General features: G+C 40.5%; 1 protein-coding gene across 1 annotated transcript in view; it reads right to left on the reverse strand.

The window, feature by feature from the left end:
* Window positions 1-21,667, reverse strand: part of TRIM44 (tripartite motif containing 44) — a 143,547-nt gene extending 121,880 nt beyond the window's left edge. The window contains exon 1 of the mRNA XM_012452354.2: window positions 20,984-21,667. Coding sequence (XP_012307777.1) covers window positions 20,984-21,652 — 669 coding nt within the window. The 5' untranslated portion in view covers window positions 21,653-21,667. The remainder of the gene's footprint in view (window positions 1-20,983) is intronic.
* Window positions 21,668-22,215: the final 548 nt, after the last annotated feature.

Raw genomic sequence — 22,215 nt, forward strand, 5'->3', positions numbered from 1 at the left:
TGAGATAGGCAGGACCATTCATTTTACCAATGAGGGAAAGGAAGCACGAAGAGGTAAAATCACTGTCATATTTATGGGGGAAGGGACAATAAAGAAGCACAAGAATAAACAGACACTGCAAATAGTTCTTACTCAAAATTGGCCTCTGGATCAGTGATAACATATCTTCCAAATTTACAGAACTAATTTCAATTCCTCCAAAATAGGAAATACCAAATAAGATTCCATTATATAAATTATAAGATACTAAAGGCTCAATTTTTCCCTCTCTGACCTTTCTTGCCTCTCAAGACTACACAGTAAAACTCAGACATAACATGCCTACGACCAATATCTACTTGAGATGTGCTCTCCAAACACAGCTTAGATCATATTTCCGTTTTAGCAGTGGTTCTAAATTTTAATAAGTTCTATTTTTTAAAATGATGGTTTACAACTTGCCTAATTCCTCCACTAATTTTAGTCTTTAATCTCTGCAGTCTCACAGCAGACAGTTGAGGAAAGGAAACTAGAAGTCACATACCAGGGAGCGGACGAGACCTGAAGTGCCTAAAAAAGGGTTAAGTTGCCAGACACAATCCTGCTTTTACGAGATGATCAGACAATAAAGGCTGTCTGGTGATATCATTCCTCTAAACTGCTTCTCATTGGCTAAACAAGCAGGTCACTTGTCCCTGGAAAGCTCTCTTCCCCCACATCCCAGCTGCCAGCGCCCATTTTAAGCTCTTCAGCAAGAGCCCTGATATATTATGACTTTACCCTGGCTCTAGAGAACAGAAAGGAATGCATCAAATTGTGCCTTAAAACCTTCAGAAAAGAATAAAATGACAACGAAGGAATCCCTAAGAAGCAGACAGCCTGTCTGCAGGCAGATGTGCTTCATGTAAACGCATGAGGGAACCCTAGCCTCCTTTCATAAAAATTCAGTGTGTCAAAAGAATCCTTCCTCCTTTTCACAAAGCACCAGCAGCATCGCCTAACCAGGGAAGAGACAGAGGAGAGAAACCTCAAAAGAGCCTCCCTTAAGGAAACTCACCTGTTCCACCTCCCCAACCCACTCTGTGTGAATTACTCACAAAGATTAACTGGGCTCTATGGTGAGCCTGCTATACTCAGTCTCTAAATGAGTGGTGAAGAAAACCTTTCCCAAAGGCTTTTTTAAAAACCATAAAATAAGCAGTTGGTCAGAAGGGAGAGGCTCCTCTGGGCAGACCTGACCCTGACAGCTGCAGAGCTGGGGCAAGAGTCCAAATGGAGGACTCTGGCCCCAATCCACTCCCACCACCTTCCCCACATTCCAGTCCCTTCCTGCACCCCAAGGAGCCTTGTGCACAGGTGTTCAAGCTAGCATGTCCAAGCTGAGAGTACCCCTCGTGGTCACCCCTGATACATATGTGGGACCTAGGGATACATGTGTCAGAGGCTGGTCCATCTTCAGGCAGATGGACTCAGGAAGAGGCTCTGCACGCCCTGCAATCAAGCTCAGGCCATTTTGCCAGGTAATTATTAGGTAGCTAGGTACTTAAAGAGTGGTATGGAAGGGCACAGTCATGGCTACAGGAGGGGTCTTCAAAAGCATGGGACATAGCCCAATTACTGGGGAGGCTGAGGCAGAAGAATCGCTTGAACCCAGGAGGCAGAGGCTGCAGTGAGCCAAGATCATGCTGCTGCACTCCAGCCTGGGTGACAGAGCAAGACTCCATCTCAAAAAAAAAAAAAGCATGGGAGATAGGTCAGGTGCATGGGGTTGTTTGCATTTAAGGGTGGTGGTATCTGAGTCTGAGTATCCCCAAACCATAGAATAGTATCATGTTTTGGTTGGTTGCTGAGGACAGCCATTAGTCAAAAGATAGCCAGACAAGAGATTATACCCTCATATGTTCCCTAGTTAGGGAACTAGTGAACAGAACAGCTAGTGGAACAGAACAGCTCCCTCTGAATCCTGAGTTCTAATTGAGAAATGAACCAGGGCAATAACAAAAGGCAGGCTAATTCTAACCTTACAGACATTCGGTTCCATAGTAGAAATGATTATCAATCCTTGGGGCGCACACCATGACTAGCAAATTAGCAGGATTCTCCTGCTATCCGTACTTCTCCACCTCCATCCCACCCAATGCATTCCAAGAACACAGGAGTTCAATGGGAGCATATCTTGTTTACGTACCTTGTTCCTCCCCTAAGAAGGTGTAGAATAAAAAGAGACAAGTGCTACATTGTGACACCCACCACTCAGAATTTGATTAATCTGTAGAAGTGTAGGATGCTTCACAAAAGCCAGTTCCTAGGAATCATAATAAAACCAAAGAAAGGACAAAATGGTGTACACGTGAAGGTATTCTTTAGTCTCCAAAGCACTTTCATATGCTCTTTCATTGGCATTTCACAATAACCCTAAAAAGCAGTGTATTCTCACTTTACAGCTGAGAAAAATGGCTGGTGAAAATCAAATGAATCAAAAAATCAGAGAGCTTATACTCTTTCACTGGCATTTCACAATAACACAATAACTGAAAGGTAGTGTATTCTCACTTCACAATAGACAAAAATGGCACTGTGGAAGACAAACGATGGCCCCAAAATCACAGAGATGGTCAATGACAAAACCAGGATCAGAAAGATCTAAATGAAAAAGATTTATAACATATACAATCGAAGACGCTGGTATCAAGAATATACAAAAAACACATAAGGAATTTCTATAGATCAGTAAGAAAAAGCCAAATAAACCCAAAAGAAATCCCCCCCAAAATATGAACAGATAAAACGAGACCCTGTCTCAAATAAACATACTAGAAATATGAAATGCAAACACAACAGAACATGCCAAAGATGCTCAAACTCACTCATAATTAAAAGATCATTTCTTACCCATCAGCCTGAAACAAATGTAAATCTCATAACAGCAAGTGTTAGTCCCTGGGGAAATTGGAGATTTCCACATGTTGTTGGATATGTAAAATTACTGCCACTCTGAAATCACATGCCTACCAATCTACTTCTCCTTTCCTCTTGAGAAAGACTCACATCTGAGTCACGGATACATGTACAAAAGTATTTATTGTAGCATTGTTTGTAATACTAAAAATCTGTAAACACCCAAGGATTCATCAATAGTGGGTGACTAAGCAAGCCATGGAATTAACACGCTGTGGAATATGACATAGCAAATAAAAAGAATAAGGTAGTCTGTATGTACCTGGCTACAAGGCATGACATACTGTTGAATTAAAAAAGAAAAACCTTGCAAAATGGTACATGTAACAAATACATTTTAAAAAATGATTATTTTCTATGAGTGATATAGAAAGTATGTAAAGTATTAGAAAATCAATTATTGCTTTTAAATTACCTAAATTTGTTAATGTACGTCAGGAACTAATACTTGGGATAGAAGAATTTTAGAGTTAAATATATTCCTATTAATTGCATAATTAAGATTTAGCATACAAAAAAAAAAAAAAAAGGCAGGCAGGGAAGGAGAGAGGTAGAAGTTAACCAAGAGGGCCAAGGTCTCCTGCTCCCAGCGCTTCTTCCCATGAGTTTGCCTAAGTGTTAATACTGGGGCCTTTTCCTTTGACACTGCAAACATATGAACCAGCAGGGCCAAGAGAAGGTTCTTTACTTAATATTCATGTATGGATTTCAGGGGCTCTGAACTCCTCAAAACGATTTAAAATTTGGGCTGCATATCACATTAGCTTTTCTCACATCCTGAAAAACAACATTCCAAACGCAAAGAGCATTGCACAAAGAGAAAGGAAACCCAGGTTTTACTACTAGCACTGCCAGCAACTGCTGTGTGAGCTTGGGAAAGTCATTTTACGTCCCTAGGTTTCTGTTTTTCCATCTGTAAATGAGAAAGATGGACCAGATCAAAAGCTATACATCCACAGCCTGCAGCCTACAGAACTATTTTCTTTGGCTTTTAGAGTGCTGTCCCACACATCTACTAAGAATTTTAAGTTAGTTGCTAGCATTTAAAAATCGGGAGATACAACATAACAATAAAGATTTCTAGCTTCTTTTGTAAATCCAAAGGGTATGACTGTAATGGGCTCCTATTCCCACACAGCAGAAATTGGCTAAAGCTGAGTAGCAACTACTCACTTGAGGTAAAGTAAGCTCTCTCAAGTTTGCCAGTTATCTTGGCTTGCTTCTCTTGTTTACAGCACCTTTCTGGTAGATATTTGAAGTTGCTATCCCTGGAAGCAAATCTAAAAGTTTTCTAACTCTACGGTTCCTTGTGTTTGAACACCATGAAAATTGGGGTGCCTTTCTTCAAAGGAGCACATATTACCTGATAGATTCATATCCATTCGCCCCTAAATACAGAAATAGCATTTCACTCTAATGTAAACATGCCTTAACAATGGGCAAAGGGTAGAAGCAAAAGTAGAATGCGGCAGGTAAAAGTGGCATAAGAATAGGAAGAAGTATTCCTTGACAAGTGGTCTCTGCACTTTCACGGAAGTCAGTCTAGTCTAATGCCAGTAACCAGCTAGGCACTCAAAAGAAAAGTCACGTGCCAGCAAAAATGTAAATAAGCCACAAAGATATCCTACACTGGCTCCTGAATATTGAATTTTATTAATACGAAGAATCAATCAGAAGACACTAAATTCAGAAAGAATACTGGCTGTTTTGGGGTGTTTCCTCCCACATTCCATTGGCTTTTGTTGGTATCATTCTTCTAAAAAAAAATAATAAAAATCAAACCAACTTGGTCATTTTTACCAGAAGGTCTTGCCAGGGAGAAATAGTGGAAAAGGATCAGAAGATGGAATACAGAAGTCCTCCTTGGCCAGGCACGGTGGCTCATACCAGTAATCTCAGAACTTTGGGAGGCCAAAGCGGTCAGATCATTTGAGGCCAGGAGTTCAAGACCAGCCTGGCCAACATGGAGAAACCCCATCTCTACTAAAAATACAAAAATAAGCTGGGTGTGGTGCTGCATGCCTGTATTTGCAGCTAGCTGGGTGGCTGAGACATGAGAATCACCTGAACCCGAGAGGTGGAAGTTGCAGTGAGCCGGGATCAACTGCACTCTACCCTGAGCAACCAAGTAAGACTCTGTCTAAGGGAGAGGGGAGCGGGGAGAGGGGAGAGGAAAAGAGAGGAGAGAGGAGAGGAAAGAAGTTCTCCTAAGGAATCAAATCAGAAAGCAAAGTTTTGTCAAGAAGAAATTAAACTAAATTTTAGTATCACCATCCCACATACGAAAATTTTTACCATCTCCTTTACATTACTTCTTTTTCTAACTCCAAACCCACTCCTATGCTAGGCTATCACTTTTAGTGGTTCAGATACAAAGTCATTCTTGGCTCTGAAAAAAAAAATCCATCAGCAAGTCTTATTAGGCCTAACTCTAATATATATGCCATATCCAGTTGGCATGTATTCTTCACCATGTCCGCTATTCACAACCTAGTACAAGCAGCAATACTGCTCCCACTCTTGCTACCCTACAGCCCATTCTCCACATAAGAATGAAAGAGAAGTTTTAAGAACATAAATTAGGCTAGGCGCAGTGGCTCACACCTGTAACCCCAGCACTTTGGGAGGCCAAGGCAGGTGGATCAGGAGGTCAAGAGTTCGAGACCAGCCTGACCAATAAGGTGAAACCCCATCTCTACTAAAAATACAAAAATTAGCTGGGCATGGTGATGCATGCCTGTAGTTCCAGCTACTCAGGAGGCTGAACCAGGAGAATCGCCTGAACCCGGGAGGTGGAGGTTGCAGTGAGCCGAGATCGCGCCACTGCACTCCAACCTGGGCGGCAGAACAAGACTCCATTTCAAAAAAAAAGAACAGAAATCAGATCATCTTCTCCCTTGCTTAAACAGTCTATGACAACTTAGAATAAAACTCAAAATCTTTACCACAGGCTACCTGGTAAACTGACCTCATCTACTTCTTAACCCCCACCTCACCCCTACTGACTATACTCCAGCCATTCATTATATCCCCTCAATAAACTTGTTCCACCTCAGAGCGTTTACACTTGCTATTCCCTCCAGCTGAACCACTATGCCCCTAGATCTTCTCATCACTGGCTCTAACTATAGCCAGGTTACTATTTCAAAAAGTCCATCTCAGATCCTTAAAAAGCTTCCCTCTCATTCCCACATCCCAGTCACTCCCTATCTCATTCTCCAGTTTGTTTATTCATAGCACTTATTATTTAAAATATTACTTATTATTTAACTTGCTTACTGTCTGTTTTGCTCATAGATTATAAATTCCATGACTTAGAGTTGTTCCTTGTTTGGTTCCCTACTGCCCAAAATACTCCACCTGGCAAATTTTAAGCCTCAATAAATATATGTTGAATGAATAAATAGACCAAAAGAAAAAAAAATCATGCCATTAAATTTGAATAATATATAAACGTATCTTAATAAATACTATACCTCAAAGAACTGTGGTAAATATTAAAAAATATGCACAAAGTTTATAGTAGAAAAGTGGTACAAGCTAAGTTCTCAATAAAAGTTATCATTTCTGGCATTGTTATTAATTAAATAACAATAGACTGAGTGACTACTAAGTATCAGGTATTGATCTAGAGAAGTGCTGAATGGAACAAAATAAAAAACAATGTTACTAATGAAAATTATATACAATATATAGAAAGAAAGCCAAAGAGAAGGGAAAAATAGTTTTAGGATATACAGAAAGTATTCATCTATTAAATACCATCATACAGAAAATAAACATAAGGGTGTGAGTACAACTTAGCTTAAATATAAGAGGAAGTTATCAAATTGGTAGAGGCAAAAAATGGAAGGATGGAAAGAATACTTACTTTGTCAGGCCTGGATTCAAATCCTAGTCCTTACACTTGCTAGCTAAGTAACCTTCAGCAAAACCAAACCTCTTTTGAGTTTCCTCATATATAAAATGGGAAACATAACAACACAGCTTATTGTGGAATTTTATTGAGGATCAAATGAAGCAATACATGAAAAGCACCTGGCCACAAACCACTCAATAAATGATAGCTATTTGTTATTTTTCTCATCTCAGGAAACAGAGTCTCAAAATTCAACAGACAAAAGTTTCTAGACTCTCTTGGTTTTATAACCTCAGTCAAAGATTAGCATTTTCATTATTTATAAACATGAAGTCAGAGTCTACCAATCAACACAGGTTATAGCCTGCCAGGGTTTGCACACACTCAAAAATTCAGAGAGGAAAATAGTAGGGGTGCCTATATAAACTTAACCTTACATCTCTCCCCGTGACTGCCTACTAGAAAGAAAATGAAGGCTATTTTCTAACCAGAAAGAAAAGAGTATATCGTCCCCACCTCCCCTCTGCTTCTATAAAAACTTCCCATAGTTCAGAATGTAAAACAGAATCTAAAGAGGACAACCAGCAAGACTTGTGAACCTAAAATTAGACCTACCAGCTGTGTTTTGGTTAGCTAGTGCATAAGGCACCAGCAGGACACTGAAATATACCGAAGCTTCTTCTCTAAAGACAAATTTTTCTCCAGCCTATCTACCCACCAGATTAGAGCAGGCAGAAGGAACAGATGAAGAGGGGGATGAACAGTTTGCACCCAAGAAACTTGGTGTCCAGAACTTCTACTGCTGCCAGACTAACTTGTCTGGAATGGAACTCAGAATAAACCTTAGATGACTTTATAACAGTAATAAGAATAAGAGCAACCCATTGCTGAGGGCTTATTATATTCCAGGCACTGTGCTAAACTCTTTACATCTATGATCTTGTTTGTTCCTCATGATAACTCAATAAGGAGAAACAATACTTAGCTCATGTTACAGAAGAAGAAACCAAGACTCAGAGAGGCTGAATGAATTACCCAACATTATACAGCTAGTAGGTGGAAGAGCTAAGACTCAAAAACAGATTGCAAAGCCAACTGGGTCAAAGACTGTTTGGTCCTTCAATATTTTTCTCCCATTTTTCCTTAGTAAGAGAATCTCAGGTTTTAGCTGGACACACTGTGGCCCAGAGAAATGACTGTTTCCCAGCCTCCGTTGCTACTAGATAAGGCCAGGGAATTGAGTTTTGGCCAATGAAAACTAAGCAGCAATGTGTACAACTTCTTGAGGGTTCCCTTAAAATAGAGGGGTGTGCCCTTCTTCATTTTTCTATGTCTGTCATTCTGGAACTAGGAAATACTAGCTGGACCTCCAGCAGTCATCTTGGTCCATGACACAGTAAGGATGTCCGAATGGAGCTGAAAAAAGCCTAGATTTCTGGTAACTTCGTGGTTCCTCCACACCAACGACTGCCTACACCTAAAGTTCTTTTATGTGACAGAGAAATAAACATTATGTGGGAGGGGTTATTTTGGATGTCTCCAAACTATTTCATTATTTTAGATGCAGTCAAACTTAAAACCAATGTAAATACTTAACAATTATGTAATACTCTCTCAGTTCTTCATTAATGTCTTGGAACTAGACAAGATTATACTTCCTATCACACATTTACCACATATTTCATGTTCATCTACTATCCAGCAGGCACTGTGCTAGGTGCTGGGAATACAAAGATGAATCACATATAGTTCTAGCCTCTTCAAAATAATATGTTATTTCACCAGGAAAAGACATGGAAAGAAATAACATGATATAGTACACAGTATTTAGTGTTACAATAAATGTTTACAGGCTATTATTATGGAAACACAGAGGATACCTCAAAGCCTGTAACTACCCACTAACACCCTACCCATCTTTCAAGACCCACCTCAAAGACTCCTTCCTCTAAGAATCTATTCCTGGCTCCATGCCCTCCAGTGATATCAATTTCTCTTTTCTCTCCACTTCCATAGCATACTGTTTGTACCTTTTCTCTAATACATACAAATAAGCATGTGAAAAGACTATCTTTCCTATTAGGGTATAAGCTTCCTGAAGTTGGAAACTTTGCTTATTCTTCTCAGTATCCACCATACAGCTCTCCATAATAAGTACTCCAAAATTATTCAGATGAATAAAATTAGTTTAAAAAAATAAAATATCAGTCTCTAAAATGAAAGCTAGCTATATGTTATAGTTTGGGCCTATTATAATGAATGTATTTGCTAATCTTCTTATTGACGTTAAAAACCAATTATTGCCTTGCCAAAAACTAGCTAAACCCATCTAGAGTGGGTTTAATATATAAATAAATGTTCAACAAAAATAATCAAGCACATTACAGTACACATCAAAGTCCCTGCCCATACGGTTATTTGCCATAAATTGTGGATTGAGCCTTTGGTAAATTTGGGAGATTTTGTTTTACTGGTTGGTTTTGTTTTTTTCATTCTTGATCAGTTTTCTGACATCTAAAAAGGGCATCGATACTGATTTTTATTTACTTTTTTCTTTAAAAAAATTTTTTTTAAATTGTAGTAGAGACAGGGTTTCATCATATTGGCCAGGCTGGTCTCAAACTCCTGACCTCAGATGATCCACCTGCTTTGGCCTCCCAAAGTGCTGGGATTACAGGCGTTAGCCATTGCGCCTGGCCATCAATACTGATTTTTAACCTGACGCAATGTTGGCTTGATCCTATCATAGCGATATATACACACATGCACACATGCATGCACAAACACACACACACACACACACAATTCTCTCTCTCCCACCATACACACACAGGATTCAAGTCTCCCAGAGCCAGCCTTCTGCGTTTCTTACCCGATTCTCATCTCTACTCCCCATATCAAGACTAGAGCTTTTGTTCCATCCACTGTCTATAATATGTCTCCTATTCTGAAAGGTCCATGAGCATCTGTGTTCCTTCTTGCCACCTAACAAGTTTAGCCCCTGCTTCTGAATATTAAAACAAGAATATAAGCATGAAACTGAGCTGGTCATCCCAGAACTATAAGCTCAAGCAGAACACATACTAGGCATTGATACAGATGAATCTCTGGCTTCTTAGACTTGGGTTAGATGAAAGGCGAGGGAAAAGGTGGGTATGTCAATGAACAGGAGGCAGGGCAACCTCCACGTTGAGAGTTGTGGTCAAGACGATGGTGACAGAGGCTCAAGAGTTCTTTATCTCCAGCGGAGCCTAAGAATAAGCCTACTGCATCAGAAATCTCACCCCAAAAATCAATGGCCTAACAGCATAAAATGCCTATGAACTCATCTTCTCTTGATTGAAAGGACAGGAAAGAGAAAAGGAAGGCACTAGACTTTCAGGATAGAGAGGGTAGAAAAAGACTGGACCTTTTCTCTCAAGAGCGGATTGTTCAAACCCATGACTAAGCACTCTAGTTCTTTAATGAAGCTCCATCACTGCCAATGTTGAATCCCCTGAAAAATCTAACTAATGTAAAAGGGACTCCATAATCTCATATTCCCTCCATAGAGCAGTATTTTCACCTGTGCTAATAACACATTCAATTGCTAGAACAATGTCATTCTCTCATTTACAGAGCCAGCTAACCCTTCTATGAGGAGTTGTTCGTATAAATCAAACCAACTGTCTATGCTATGAATAAAATCACTGGACTCTATACAGTAACATCAAATGGTAACACAATAGGAGAGTTTCCCTAGATCTTCGCAAGATGTCATAATTCAGGTCTCTACCCAATGTCATATGCTCAGAGATGCCTTCTATAATACATCTTATCAAAAAGTAACCTATCCTGCCACACCAACTCATTCTTACATTATCATGATTTATTGTTTTCATAGCACATAACACTGTCAGAAATTACTCTATTTCTCTTCCACTGTAGAGAGTAAACTCCAAAAAGCTAAGGCCCTATCTGTCTAGTTCACTGCATACTTCCAAGACTTTTTACAGGTTAAGTAAGTATATTTTGATTGGAAATCCCAGAACCACCGGCCTCACATAAACTTTCTATAGAACTATGTAGGGGGTGGTTCCAACTAATGACAGCATGCCATACACTTTATCTGGGTCTTAGCTTTCGTTTCATTCTGTACAAATAAATAAGACATTGGTTGAACTATTATGTGTGCCAGTGCTACGAACTCTAATTAGAAGGTGACCTGTATTTCTTCAGCAAGAATAAAAAATATAAAAATATAAATAGATACATTACAGCAAGCCTTCAACCTTCTGTCTCCCCACAAGAGCTTCTACGAGCTGAATGAAAAGCCAGATTCACTGATCACTACAGGATACACTACGGCATACCTCCAGTCCCTCAGGAATTACAGCTCTTCTGAGCATATACCTACATCCTTCCATCCACCCAGATACCTATGTATCTTCAGTGACTCCCCATGCAGTTGTTCCTCTTATCACTTAAACAAACATTCTCCCCAAATATCCATCTTAAAAGCAAAGGGTGTGGCTTCAAAACCTTAGGATTTGTCTTTAAAAAGCCATGTTAAGAACTCCACAGATGCTATATACTTACTGAATTCTGCCAACCACTTCTCCTTTTGCCACTTTGTAAGACTCTACCTTTTCTTCAGGTGATCTTGGGGTAAACTAGACAAGTGGTTTTCAAACCACAGGACATGACACATTAGACTGCCATGAAATCACTTTAGCGGGAGCCTCCAGAATTTTTTTTTTTAAACAGAATAGAAGAGAAACAGAACATATCATATGTAGTAAGGTAAATGGTGTTCCATTTGAGTTAAAGGGGTATATGTAGTGGGTGGCTGTGTATATAAAGAAAGTCACAATACAAAATATATTTCCTCTGCTGTAGGTTGTGTTCAAAATAATTTTAAAAATTTAGACTAGACTACTGAGTATATCTAAAGCACTTTTACTGTTCAACATAAAAATTCATTAAATGTAGCTCTGAATGCAAATTCCCTTGACAATGTAAGAATTTTCATATGAATAAATCCATAAGCCAGATCAAGCTCCTTTGTCAGAGCCAATAACCCATTTTCCTAGCCAGAAATTATGGTCAGAGTAAGAGAATCCCACATATCTGAGATGAGAAGTCATGACTCAGGTAAGAGGTCATAAATTTGGCTGCATAACTATTTTTCTATGATAAAGCTAAAGACTAGGCTCAATTCAAACTTGGACCCATAAAATCCTCTGGAGACCAAATGCCACGGACCAAAACCGTAAAACAGCAATGTCCAGGAGAAAAGAAAGAACAGTACTTCAAGTGACTAAGTGCTGATCTTGCCCCTTCAAGATGTTCTCTCAGTCCATTTGGTCTAGTAGGTTGTCTCCACTCCTAATCCCCTCTCGCTTTAGGATAACCCTGTTTTTCTGCTCATTCTGACCTACGCTGAAGTTTGCTTTTCCTGTAAATGTCAGCAGACTTTGGCAACAACTTGGCCTTCTACTGCCAATACCAGCCACTCACAGCCTGGTTAAACATTGAGGTATCAAAATATAAACTGTACAAATTCCTCTCATTCTAAACTTGTATACTTAGCCTCTTTATATTAATAAAAAGAGACCAGGCGTGGTGGCTCATGCCTGTAATCCCAGCACTTTGGGAGGCCAAAGAGGGTGGATCACAAGGTTGGGAGTTCAAGACCAGCCTGGCCAATATGATGAAATGCTGTGTCTACTAAAAATACAAAAATTAGCCGGACATGATGGCACATGCCTTTAGTCCCAGCTACTTGGGAGGCTGAAGCAGGAAAATCACTTGAACCTGGGAGGCGGAGGTTGCAGTGCGCCGAGATTGCACCACTGCACTCCAGCCTGGGTGGCAGAATGAGAGGCCATCTCAATAAACATATAAATAGGGCCAGGCACAGTGGCTCACGACTGTAATCCCAGCACTTTGGGAGGCTGAGGCGGGTGGATCACGAGGTCAAGAGATCGAGACAATCCTGGTCAACATGGTGAAACCCCATCTCTACTAAAAATACAAAAAATTAGCTGGGCATGGTGGCGTGTGCCTGTAATCCCAGCTACTCAGGAGGCTGAGGCAGGAGAATTGCCTGAACCCAGGAGGCAGAGGTTGCGGTGAGCCGAGATCGCGTCACTGCACTCCAGCCTGGGTAACAAGAGTGACACTCGGTCTCAAAAAAAAAAAAAAAAAAAAAGTAACTAAAAAAAATAATAATAAAATAAATAAATAAATAGAACAGCTAACATTTATTGAGCACCACAATGCGTTAAGCATTGTTAAAGTCTCTTAATCACCCACAAAGTCATTTCATTCTCACGAAAGCTCTATTTTATTTCTTAATATTATGCCCATTTTAGAAATACGGAAACAAGGCCAAACTATAATATAACTTGCATAAGGTCAAAAAGTGGTAAAGCCAGGATATTTCCTGTCGCTCTCTAATCCCGTATGTTTCACTTTTCATATATAACATTTATTACATGTTTATTTGCTTACTTGTCCTTTTCTACTTCCCTCCAATAGAATGTAAGCTCTGACAGAAGTACAGACTTTCATTTTGTTCACTGCTATATTCCCAATACTTAGAGTATCTACACTCAGCTGATGCTCAATAAACACTTGCTAAATGAATGAACGCAGTATAACAACAATTCTCTTTTGCGCATCATCCCACTGAGCCACTATTACTGTTCCAAATTATTCCAAGATATTTTCTTGCCAATAAGTAAATGTACATTTCACTCAAAACATTTGAAACCAGAAAACTGAAACTAGAGGTGCCATTAAGCTCACATCTTTATTGAATCAAAATGAACAGCTTCTCACCCTAGCTGCCTAACAGAGCAAATGTCAAGCTCTTTCTGAGGAGAATAAAGAAAATATTACTCCAGACTCTACAATTCCTTCAAACACAACATCTGGCATTAAATGAAAAACTGTGAGGCATGACAAGAATCAGAATAATATAGTATACAATCAAGGGTGATTCCCAAAAAGATCCAGAGAAACAGATCTCTAAAAAAATAACCAAACTGACATTCTGGAGTTGAAAAACACGGTATCTTAAATTAAGAATTTAATGACACACAATGGAGTATTTCCAGCTGCTATATATGAAGAATGAAGCAAATCTATGGAGTGATTTCCAGGACATACTAGGTGTAAAAAACAAAGCATAAAATAATATTATATTCTCCCAAAACTTTAAAACTCAGTTTGATCATGAGAAAAAAAACACCAGACCAATCCAAATCGAGGAACATTCTACAAAATACTTGACTAGCACTACTCAAAACTATCAAGATCATCCAAAACAAGGAAATGTAATGTGAGGTCCTAAATAGAATCGTGGTACAGAAGTCATCAGAGGAAAAACTACTGACATTCAGTAAAGTCTATAGTTCAGTTAGTAATGGTCTAACATTAGGATAAGCAGAGTACATGAAGCAGCTCTTGATCTGAGAACATATACTGAGCCCAAGAAACTAGGCTGTGCATTTGGTTAGTAGAAAGTGAGGTGTGAGGGGAGTATGGGATAACAGAAAGCAAAGCCTATGGCATGCTCAGAGTAAAACATTTAAAGGACGGCCAAGTGTGGTGGCTCACACCTGTAATCCCAGCACTTTGGGGGCCAAGGCAGGCAGATCATCTGAGGTCAGGAGTTCGAGACCAGCCTGGCCAACATGGTGAAACCCCATCTCTGCTAAAACTACAAAAAATGAGCTGGGTGCGGTGGCATATGCCTGTAGTCCCTGCTACTCAGGAGGCTGAGGCAGGAAAATTGCTTGAACTCAGGAGGCGGAGGTTGCAGTGAGCCGAGATTGCGCCACTGCACTCCAGCCTGGAGAAAAGAATAAGACTCAATCTCAAAAACAAAACCCCCCCAAAAAAAACATTTAAAGGAAATCCTTTACAGCCAGGTACGGTGGCTCATGGCTGTAATCTCAGCACTTTGGGAGGTCTGGGCAGGTGGATCACCTGAGGTCAGGAGTTCAAGACCAATCTGGCCAACATGGTGAAACCCCACCTCTATTAAATATACAAAAAATTAGCTGGGCATGGTGGTGGGCACCTGTAGTCCCAGTTTCTCAGGAGGCTGAGGCAGGAGAATTGCTTGAATCTGGGAGATGGAGTTTGCAGTGAGCCGAGATCGAGCCATTGCACTCCAGCTTGGGCGATAAGAGTGAAACTTTGTCTCTAACTAACTAACTAAATAAATAAATAAAGGGGATCCTTTCCATATAAACTTGAGACCCTCTCACCTTTCCACTCTGCTAAGGAGTAAAATCCCAGAGTAAAAGCAAACTAAACTTGCCTCTATCCAAACATCCAAAGGGGACAGTAGAGAGGTAAACAAAACAGAGCGGGGGGAAAGTAGGAAAGAAAATCTCTAAGATTTGGGCAACGTCCTCCTGAAAGTTTGGTCCAAGAAACCTCAAGAAATTAATTTAGTAAAAGGGGATTCTAAACAAGTTGTACTCTCAGGCCTTAGCAGAATCAAACTCAATTTCTCTCTCGAAGGATGCAGCTTCATGCAAGATTTGGGAAAGTCCCATAAACAATCTTTTAAAGGCAATGAGAAGCTTACAGTTACACAGAACCAAGCACAAAAAGAAATAAAAACATGAAACATGAAAAAATAAAATAAAAACAGCAGAAAGAGGTCCACAAAGTCTTCACATACTAGAATTATCAGAGAATATTATCAATCAATATGCCTACAGTTCTTAAAGAAATCGATAAGGCAGCTATAGAATGAAAAAATAAATAAAAGAATATGATTCACAAATTTATACTTCCTGGCACATTTGAAAATTTAGACAAAATAGACAAATGTCTGAGAAAATGTAACTTATCAAAACTGACCTAAGAAAAAGTAGACAACCTAAACATACCTATGACCATTAAAGAAATTGAGTCCACAGTCAAAAATACTACATAAAACAATAATACCCAGCAATCCCATTACTGGGTATATACCCAAAGGAATATAGATCATTCTATTATAAAGATACATGCACATGTATGTTCACTGTGGCACTATTCACAATAGCAAAGACATGGAATCAACCTAAATGCCCAAAAATAATAGACTGGATAAAGAAAATGTGGTATATTTGCCATGGAATACTATGCAGCCAAAAAAAGGAATGAAATCATGTCCTTTGCAGGGACATGGATGGAGCTGGAAGCCATTATCCTCAGCAAACTATGCAGGAACAGAAAACCAAATGCTGCATGTTCTCACTTACAAGTAGGAGCTGAATGATGAGAACACATGGACACGTGGTAGGGAAAACATACACTGGGGACTGTCAGTGGATAGTGAGAGGGAGGAGGGAGAGCATCAGAAAGAATTGCTAATGGATGCTGGGCTTAATTCCTAAATGATGGGATGATCTGTGCAGCAAACCAGCACGGCATTCATTTATCTATGTAACAAAACTGCACATCCTGCACACGTAACCCTGAATTTACAAGTTGGAAACTAAAAATAATAAAATGTTGGTTACCAATTTAAAAATGCAAAACAAAAACAAACAAAACAAAACACCAATAATAAACCAACTCTCCCTTCCCCCTTCACTCTCTCCAGGAATAAATGGCTTCCATAGTCAGTTCTACCAATCACTCTAGGAAGAAATTTCAATCTTTCACAAATACTTCCAGAGCATTAAAAGAGAGAAAGAATATATAGAAACACTACACTCTGCCTCAGACTATGAAGCCCATAAATATAAATGGAGAAAAGATGCTACATAAATTATTAATAAGCCAAATCCAAAAACATAAGTCATTCCATTATGACCAAGTTGGGTTAAGGATATATCAGAAATGCTTGCCTTTCTGCTTTAATTATAAAATACAACAATACGAAGAGATAAAAATAAGACCAAATATATGCACACACCTATATTTGTTATATTTGTAAAAAGAAACACTTGAAAGGTAACCAAAAAACTAATAAAAGTGGTTACTGGCCAGGCGCAGTGGCTCACACCTGTAATCCCACAGCTTTAGGAGGCCAAGGTGGAGGAACTGCTTGAAGCTAGGAGTTCAAGACCAACCTGGGCAACATAGCAAGACACCAATCTCTACAAAATAAAAAATAAAAAAAATTAGCCAGGCATGGTGGTGCATACCTGTAGTCCTAGCTACTCAGGAGGCTCAGGTGGGAGGATCACTTAAGACCAGGAATTTGAGATTAGAGTGAGCTATGCTCCTACCACTGCATCCCAGCCTGGGCAACAGACTAAGATCCTGTTTCTAAGAAAAAAACAAGTAGTTGCCAACAGCTGGTGGAAGAATCAGGTGAAAAGGGCAAAGGCTTTTGAGATATGTGAACATATCACTGATTTTTAAATTTAACTTTAAAAAGTAAATCAATTAATGTAATTCATCATCATAACACAATAAAAGAGAAAATCATATGATCATCCCAAAAGATGCAAAAAATGCATTTGATATTAAGTAACCAATCAAAAATCAGAAAAACATAGCAAACTAGGCCTAGAATTTTCTTTTCTTTTTTTTTTTTGAAAAGGAATCTCCCTCTGTTACCAGGCTGGAGTGCAGTGGTCCAATCACTGCAACCTCCCACTCCCTGGTTCAAATGATTCTCCTGCCTCAGCTTCCCAAGTAGCTGGGATTACAGGCATGCGCCACAATGCCTGGCTAATTTTTGTATGTTTAGTAGAGACTAGGTTTCACCATGTTGGCCAGGATGGTCTCAATCTCCTGACCTCATGATCCACCCACCTTGGCCGCTCAAAGTGCTGGGATTACAGGTGTGAGCCACCACACCCGGCTAGAATTTTCTTAAACTGATAAAACATATCTATTTTCAAAAACCATAGAACATGTCACTTATGTGTGCAATGTTGTCAGTTATTGCTAGATTAGGAACAAGGCCAGAATACCCACCAATCACATCCATTCAACATAAAACTCAGGGTACTATCCAATGCAGAAAGGCAAGAAAAAACAAATAACAGGTATAAGGATTGAAAAGAAACAAACAAAAACTATCTCTCTTCACACATAATACAGTCGTGTATGTAGAATAAATCTACAGATAAAGTATTAGGATATGTAAGAAAATTCAGCTGATAGATTACAAAAAAGTCAATATATAAAAGTTAATCATATTCCTATGTACAATTAGAAAATAAGACTTAAAATCGTTTATTTCTATTTTAGAGACAGGGTCTTGCTCTGTCCACCAGGCTGGAGGGAAGTGGAAGGATCATTAACTCACTGCAGCCTCAAACTCCTAGACTCAAGCAATCCTCCCACCTCAGCTTTACCTATAGCTGACAGGTGTGAACCATGGTGCTTGGCTCATATTTTCTACAATACTATAAAATTATGAAGTATCTAAAAATAAATTTTACAATGATGTGCAAAATCTTTCAGGAAAAAAAGATTAAACTTTTACTGCAAAGCAATAAAAAAGACCTAAATAAATGGATCAGAAGACTTCATGTTGTAATAATATTAATTCTCCCTATATTGGCTTATAAATTTAATACAATATCCAAAAAGACTCCTGCAGGCTTTTTAATGGCATGAATCTAAGAAATTTAAAGGGCCCAAACTGGCCAACACACTCTTGTAGGACAAGATGGAAGGGCCTGCTTTACCAGATATTAAGACATGTTATAAAGGGATGGTAACTGAGAAAACATGCTGTTCATGCAGGGGTATACTAACAGATCAACGGTAGAGAACAGAAAAGCCAAGAAACACATTCACACACATTATGGGCACTTGATATATGACAGGTGGCACAGCAGATCAGTGCACAAAGGGGAGGGCTTTTCAATAAATACAGCAATAGCGATTGGCTATCTGTATGGGGAAAAAAATGAAATTGAGCCCCTACTTCTACTATACAAAAATCAATACTAAGAACAAAACACAAAAAGCACTAACCATAAGGAAAGTATTAATAAATTTTACATTAAAATTCTATTCAAGGCAGAACTTTTTTAAAAAGAAAAACCACATAGAAGATATCTGCAACCCATATAAAAAGAACAACAACAACAACAAAACCACAAACAAATGTATAGCCGAGTGTGGTGGCTAATGCCTGTAATCCCAACACTTTGGGAGGCTGAGGTGTGCGGATTACCTGAGGTCAAGAGTTCAAGAGCAGGCTAGTCAACATGGCAAAACCCTGTCTCTACTAAAAAACATATATATATATACAAAAATTAGCTGGACATGGTGGCAAGTGCATGTAATCCCAGCTACTCAGGAGGCTGAGGCAGGAGAATCATCTGAATCTGGGAGGCAGATGTTATAGTGAGCTGAGATCATGCCACTGCACGCCAGCCAGGGGAGGGGGGGCAGGGAGAGAGAGAGAGAGAGTGTGTGTGTGTGTGTAAAGTAATGAGAAAAGGACAACTCAATAGAAAAATGAGCAAAAGATCTGACTAGGTACTTCAGAGGAAATACAAAAGATCCTCAAAGTCAAGAGTAACTGAAAATTAAAACCCCAATAAAATACCATTACATATCCACAAGACTGACAACATTTAAAAACACTGTAACAGCATGCGTTGAAGATACCAAGCAACAGGAACTCTCATATACTCTTCATAATGATTCAAACTGGTACAACCACTCTGGAAAATAGTTGGCAACATGTAGTACTACTGAAGATATGCATAGCCTCTGACACAGCAATTTCACTCCTGCATTTATATTCCACTTAAATGTATGTAAATGTACACCAAGAGACATGACCAAGAATATTTACACCAACATTGTTTGTAATAACCTGATGGTCCCAAACCTGGGAACAAACCAAATGTCCATCTATGACAGAATAGGTAACTTGTGGTATATTCATAAAATGGAATTCAATATAGTAATGAAAATGAACAAACTACAGCCACACACTGGATGACTCTCACAAACACAATGTTGAGAAAATGAAGCAAAACCCAGAAAAATGCATGATAAAAATACGATACCTATGGTATCAAGTTCAAATAAGTTTAGGAATGCATACATATGGGGTAAAAGCATAAAGGTAAGCAAGGAAATGATCACAAAAGTCAAGATTATGCTTACTTATGCAGAAGAGAGATGGTTATAATTGGAAAAGGTATAGGGAAAGGCTTCAATATTGCTTCAATTCAATTGTTCTATTTCTTAATCTGGAAGGAGACTACCTAAATACTTGTTTTATAATTATTTGTTAGACTGTGCATAAGTTTTTACATACTTTCTGAATGTGCATTTTACAACTATAAATAGGGACTAAAAAAAGGAAAACCTAACACAGAGGATCTTCATTGTTGAGGTATTTGTTATCCCAGGGCCAGCTACTGTAAGGTCGCTCAGGGAAGCAAAAGTCATCATAATATGACAATGTTCACTAATACAGATTTCTTAATGAATTGATCACTCCACTCAAAATTTCCCCCTCCCTCCCCGATTAACACCAGCAGTTTCTCTCACTGATAGTCAACACCCACAATATAAATAAAAGGCGCATCGTCTGCAAATTCATTCATTCAACAAATATTTCCTAAGTGTCCACTGTTATGAGGGACTAGTAAGGTCCAAGACAGATAAAGACCCAGACAAAGGACATGGGAACTTCCACTCCCACCCCAATTTGGCCTTCATCTTTTTATCCTCCTTTCCTACTAAGTTTCAAACATGAAGAATCTAAAATGACTCAGGGCACATATTGTTACTACTAAAACTATTTTCTTAGTCTTTTCAATGCAGAAGTATCACCTGATTGGATTCATGTGGCCAAATCATATTTCCCATGTTTTCAAGTAGGCAAAAAGATTGCCTTATCAAGAGCCCTAGCACAAAGCACCAGTTTCAACAACAGCGGTGCCATGGAAATTGGCTTAAGTGGGGCCAAAACTCCCAAAAAATGTTTTATCTGGGATCCACAGACCAGAAACTTGCAATTTTCTAGAAACTGTATACCAGATTTTGTATGTGCATGTTTTTTCTCAGGTCAGAGTCCAGAACTTTCATCAGATTCTCAAAGGAGTTCAACCAAAAAGGGTGAATAAGAACTACTCCCCAAAAGATGGAAAGACTAGCTTCTTAGGAACATAATGAAAACGAATGTGGTCACAGCCAGGCCACCTGAGTTGAAACCCAGGTGTCCTGACCCCTATGCTTATGCTCTGAAAGCCTAATACTTACTCTTAGTTCTTCAAAGGCTTCGTCTAGGGTGGAAAGTTGGTGGCCCTGGTGAGCTCCAATGACTGGACACAGGACACAGATGAGCTGCCTGTCTTCCTGGCAATAGGTGCTCAAATCGAGCCCATGGTCCGGACACTTCCTCTTGGCCACTCTCTCTGCTTCCATTTCTATTTCTGGGTCAAATTCACTTTCTGCCTCAGTTTCTCCCTCTGCTTCAGATTCCCCTTCTTCCTGGTTGTCTTCTTCAGCCTCGCTTTCTTGCTCATCCTCCATTTCTTCCTCGCTGTCTTCTTCACTCTCCTCATCGCTCTCATCCTCACTCTCTTCCTCTGTCTCGCTCTCTTCCTCTGACTCGCTCTCTTCCTCCGACTCGCTCCCTTCCCCTGCTTCGCTTTCTATCTCCCTCTCCTGCTCCACCTTGACCTCCGCTTCTTCCTTCCCCGCCCCCTCCCTGTCAGCCGGCGGGGTCCAGGCCTCGGCGCCGTGGATGTATTCGGCCAGGTGGTGACTGAGGAACTTCTGCCTGTGCGCCTCGGCGTGGCGGCGGCAGTAGCAGAAGCCGCATTCTCGGCACACTTCCTCGGCCCCCGGAGCCTCGTCGGGCTCGCACTCGTCACACGTGCCGTCGTGAGGCAGCTCCTCGATGGCCGCGCCCACTCCGGAGGCCATGTGGGTGCTGTGACGCTGCCAAGGCCTCGGGGCCTCGGGGCTCGCCGCCTTCCCTCCGCGCGGCCTCCTCACTTCCTCCTCCCGCCCCTGCTCCCTTCCTCGGGAGTTGCCGCCCGCCTGGACCGCGTCGCGTCTTGGAGCGGGACCTGGGGCCGCGGCAGCCCCTGACCGGGCGAAGCAGCAAAGAGCTTTCCCACCGGCTCTGCCTGCTCCGCAGGGTCCCTGCGCTTCCTCTGCCGCGCCGGGCACTTCCGGCGCGGCCGCCCGGCGACCCCGTCGGCCCCCGCGTCGCGCCGCCCGCTCGGCCTCCCGCTACCCGGGCGAGATCGCGGCCGCCGCCGGCCCCCGCGCCGCTCCGGTTCCACTTTCCCTTTCCCCGTCAGGCGGCCTGCTTTCACTTCCTGAGTCATTTAAAGTGGCAATGACCCTTTTCCGCTTTTCCCGCGGGGCTCAGCTCCGCCGCTCCGAATCTCACAGTGCCTTGGAGGAGGGTGGGGGGAGGAGGAGGAGGATAGGGGAAATCTCTTGCTCTTTCCCGGGGCGAGAATTGGGCTCCGCCTCCC

The sequence above is a fragment of the Aotus nancymaae genome, unplaced genomic scaffold (genome assembly GCF_030222135.1).
Source record: "Aotus nancymaae isolate 86718 unplaced genomic scaffold, 86718_ANA_hifiasm-v0.15.2.pri h1tg000059l, whole genome shotgun sequence".
NCBI classification, from domain to species: domain Eukaryota; kingdom Metazoa; phylum Chordata; class Mammalia; order Primates; family Aotidae; genus Aotus; species Aotus nancymaae.